Source organism: Papaver somniferum, unplaced genomic scaffold, assembly GCF_003573695.1.
Source record: "Papaver somniferum cultivar HN1 unplaced genomic scaffold, ASM357369v1 unplaced-scaffold_138, whole genome shotgun sequence".
NCBI lineage: Eukaryota > Viridiplantae > Streptophyta > Magnoliopsida > Ranunculales > Papaveraceae > Papaver > Papaver somniferum.
Window position 1 is genome coordinate 39,876 of NW_020623045.1, and position 4,526 is coordinate 44,401.

Here is a 4,526-nt window from a genome sequence, read left to right on the forward strand (position 1 = left end):
CCGCACGGACCAAATTCTGAATATGATCTCCCTGCATCATCCAAGCATTATTAACAATAATATCAATGACCTTGACATTTATGTCCAAGTCAGTTTCATTAAGCATATCAGCAATACACTCATTACCATACCAAACATCAAAATAAAGAGATGTAGACCTCCTGTCCCCAATTAGAACCTTGGTATTCTTGTCAACAATAGAATGAATCAGTTTCATGCCCGGCAAAATAGAAGAATTCACCCCATAAAGCTTTATACTACCCTGCTTAGTAGTAAATTTCGCCCATAAGAAACGAGCCCATTTCTTGTTAGAAGAACGAATACTCCACCATAGAGCTTCATTAGAAGAGCCTTATTAGTAACAACCATGCTGGTTATACCAAGACCCCCTTCCTTCAATGGACAACAAACCTTTGGATATCCAACAACAAATTTCCTTGCAACTTCAGCATCACCCGACCAAAGAAAATTACGAATAACTCTTTCAGCCTGTTGAACAAATTTTCTAGGCCATTTGTACACCGCCATGTTGTGAATAGCATAATTCGCTATCACTAAATTGATAAGAACAACTTTATCTTGAAAAGAAAGTAATTTACCTTTCCAAACCGAAAGTTGATTCTTAATTTTCTCTATCACATTACAAATGTGACGATACTTAACTGCTCCATGCATAATTTGAACTCCCAAATACCTGTCCGGAAAAGTAGTAACTTCCATCCCCAGTAAATTAGTGATAGTCCCACAGCGACTCAAAGAACCACCACCATAATAAATCTTACTCTTTTGACGACAGATAGTTTGGCCCGAGGCACTTTGGTATTTACCAAGTAAAGCAAGAAGGTTATGCAGACTCTTCATATTGCCTTTACAAAAAATCATAATGTCATCAGCAAAGAAAAGATGTGTGGGAGAAATACCTCTTTTGGAAAGCATAGGCGTCATCATCTTCTCAGCAAACAACTTTGTAAGATTTCTACTAAGAACATCTTCAATCAAAACAAAAATAAGAGGAGATAAAGGATCACCTTGCCGAAGACCTCTATTGATTTTGAAGAAACCCTCTGGACTTCCATTAAGAAGAATAGAAATCCTTGCTGAGTTAAGAATAGCCAAAATCCAAGAACACCAACTTTGAGAGAAACCATACCTTCGAAAAACCTCTAAAACAAATGACCAACTAACCGTGTCAAAAGCTTGAGTAATATCCAGTTTCAACCCCAAATTGCCATCCTTACGTTTGGTTTTCAGATCATTGAACATCTCCGACGCCACAGTAATGTTTTCATGAATGTTCCTCCCCTTCATGAAAGCAACTTGTTCTTCTGAAACCAAATTATCAAGAACACTCCCTAGTCTTGTAGCTAAAATCTTAGTAAAAATTTTAAAGAAAAAATTACTAAGACCAACAGGCCGAAAGTTTCGAAGAGTGTTGGCTCCTCTAACCTTGGAAAGAAGAATAATAAGACTAAAATTAGCACCATGAGGAATGATTTGCCGCTGCCAACAGTACGTGATAGCTCTGACAAGGTCATATTGCACCACGTCCCAACAATGCCTATAAAAACAACCAGAGAAACCATCCGGCCCTGGCGCACTATCCCCACCCAAATCAAAAACAGCATTCTTAATCTCCTCCATAGAAGGAATTTCATCCATTCTCTGACTATCCTCCACCGAGATGATGTTATGATCATAATTAAAAAGCTCCTCATCAATAGGCAACTCATCACCATTAAACTTTGACTCAAAAAAAGAAACCGTATAGTCTCTAATTTGATCACAATCAGTAATAACAACCCCATTATCATCCACCAACTCCGAAATCATATTACTACTCCTGCGCATTCTGATATTAGCATGAAAGAAAGAAGTATTACTAGCTCCCTCCAAAAGCCATTTATTACGTGATTTTTGCTTTAGCATAGTAACATGATGAGAACGAATTTCCTGAAGAATAACTGAAGCCTCCTTGGCCGAATTCAGCTTAGTTATATCCTCTGGATCCTCATCCGAAATACGAAGAGCCACTTCCATAGTCAATTCAGATTGTTTTAGCTTAGCAAAAATATTGCCAAAAACATGTAAATTCCAATCCTTCATAACAGCTTTTAACCTCTTGAGCTTGAAAGGAAAAATAAAAGCAGGAGATCCTGTAACCGGTGCATTCCAACAATCACTTACCATTCTCATGAAATCAGAATGAGCAAACCACATCTTTTGAACTCTAAAAGGAGCTCGTTTCGGTCTAGTATTAACAAAAGGAAAGCCAATAAGAGTAGAATGTTCGGAAACTTCACGGGGAAGAGCTTTACACCTCCAATTCTCATACTTAATAAGCCATGCCTCATTAATCAAAGCTCTATCCAGCTTACAAAGGATTATATGAACACCAGATTGCCTATTAGACCAAGTGAATTTAGAACCCAAAAAATCAGCTTCAAAAAGATTATTATCATCCATCCAATCACTAAAATCATTGATGACTGAAGTCCGTGGTTGATTGCCTCCTTTTTTCTCCTCATTACGAAGAACACAATTAAAATCACCCATAACCAACCAAGGAGTATTAATATCAACTGAGGAAAGTTGTTGCCACAAACTTCTTCTCGTCACTTGAAAACAGCTAGCATGAGCAAAGGACACCAACACCCCCTCTGTTGCAATGGTAATAGCTTGTCTACTACTATTCATAACTACATGCGTAGCTATGTCGATGGACTAAAAAATCCATATGTTACCTTTAGACGAATCAACAGCATTATGAATAACTTCCTTCTTATAACCAGCTACATATAATTTGTGTAAGAAACGCAAGGTACAATGCACCTTAGGTTCAGCTAGACAGAAAATATCTGGCTTAAACTCAAGAATTAACTCTCTTAACTTATTTTTGGATGCATCCCGTGCAATGCCATTAATGTTCCAATAGAGAACACGCATTAAAAACCAGATTTAGAGGCCTTACCAACTACCGAAACAACGCCAGAGTTCACTCCTGGTGAACTTCCTTGTTCAATACCAACACGGACATTAGAGTCCTGAAGAGAAGCGGATTCAGAAATTTGTTCTAAAGAAGTATTCCTCCCAGCTGTAGTATTCACAATTTTATGCATGGATAGCATGCGTATTCTCTTTTCTTCTTGTAGCCCTAAACTTTGCATCAGCTTTGCTTTCCTCCACATCTTGCATAGAATTAAGAGCACTATATTTATTGTTATTCAATATAAACTCCCCAGCCGTGAGCTGATCACAAAGAGGAGTTGGAGTTGAAGTCACAATCCTAACAAGTTTAGGAATCCTAGTTCCAACCAAACTTGTCATATTTGAAGGATTAGTTTCACCCACTTTTCCATTCAATAATACGGCTGATTTTGAAGCCTGTGCTTGTTTAGTTCTCGCCAATTCAACATAGACAGATTCAAAATCAACTTTGGCTTGTGACATAACAGCCTCCAACTGCTTAGCTTCACCAGCTTAGCAGCAAACTCCTCATCAACCACGTCCCCAACAAAAGCTTCTTCATCATCATGAATAACCTCCAAGCTGTTTGTATCCTTCTTTTTTCCTTTTTTCTTACGCCTAGAAACTTTCCATTCACCACCAACCTTGTTATTCATCACAAGTTGCGCTTCACCAGTTTCGTGAGATTGATTGGTAACCAAAGGTTGACGCTCAGAAGTTTCCTTGGATTTTTTTCTACACTCCTTATCATTATGACCAATTAGCTTGCACTTGGAACAATATTTTGGAATTTTTTGGATCGCAACAGCTTGCCAAAAATCCAAACCCCCCACCGTGATATGTATAGCATCAGTAGCCGCTTCAGAAAAATCAATATCCACCAAAACTGAAGCAAAGTGACCATATTCATGTTCAAGAGTTCTTCTATCAACCACAATAGGAGTTCCTAACGATTTTGCAAGAGACAATAACGTTTTTTCTGTCCAAAACTCCAATGGTTTAAACCCTGGAAAAGTAACCCACACCGAAGCATGAGATGTGCGTTGCTTCTCAGCATCAAAACCAGGAAACCATTCAATTAGGTTTAACTTTTGGTTTCTAAAAAACCAAGCTTCAGCATTCAAAATCGTATCTTTGGCTGATTGCGTGCGTAACTTGATGGTAAAGAAACCTCTACTCATAGGAATTAATTGAACAACATCTTGGCTTAACTTCCATTGATTTAACAAATCGTTTTTCACCTCTTGAAAAGTGATCCCTTTAAGATCTAAACGGCCTATGAGACTGAATTTCCAAATATCGCAACCCTCTAAATAAAACTCCTAAGGCAAAACAACAGCAGGCTTTCCTTCTTATGACGTTGGTGTTGGCAAGGTTTTGAGATCAATAGAAGTTGTTGGAAGTTGTTGTTTTCCTTTCAACTGATCAGCATAAGAGCGAGACCTATTAGTAGATGATTGAGGTGGATCCCTCATCTCAAATCACCTAAAGATGATTGAGAGGAAGAATGGAAAGTTTGAAAGTTTGTAAAACCCTAAGGAAAATTCGCCTCAGAGCATAGG

At 38.1% G+C, this 4,526-nt stretch overlaps 2 protein-coding genes across 2 annotated transcripts; both read right to left on the reverse strand.

The window, feature by feature from the left end:
* Positions 1–252: 252 nt before the first annotated feature.
* Positions 253–3,185, reverse strand: LOC113335131. Its single transcript, XM_026581264.1, has 5 exons — positions 2,969–3,185; positions 2,742–2,789; positions 1,401–2,438; positions 1,029–1,163; positions 253–866 (listed from the first exon to the last, which is right to left on the reverse strand). The coding sequence occupies exons 1-5, from the start codon at positions 3,183–3,185 to the stop codon at positions 253–255; spliced, it is 2,052 nt and encodes a 683-aa protein (XP_026437049.1).
* Positions 3,186–3,356: 171 nt separating this feature from the next.
* On the reverse strand, positions 3,357–4,145 carry LOC113335132. Its single transcript, XM_026581266.1, has one exon. It carries the CDS (start codon positions 4,143–4,145, stop codon positions 3,357–3,359), a length of 789 nt encoding a protein of 262 aa, XP_026437051.1.
* Positions 4,146–4,526: the final 381 nt, after the last annotated feature.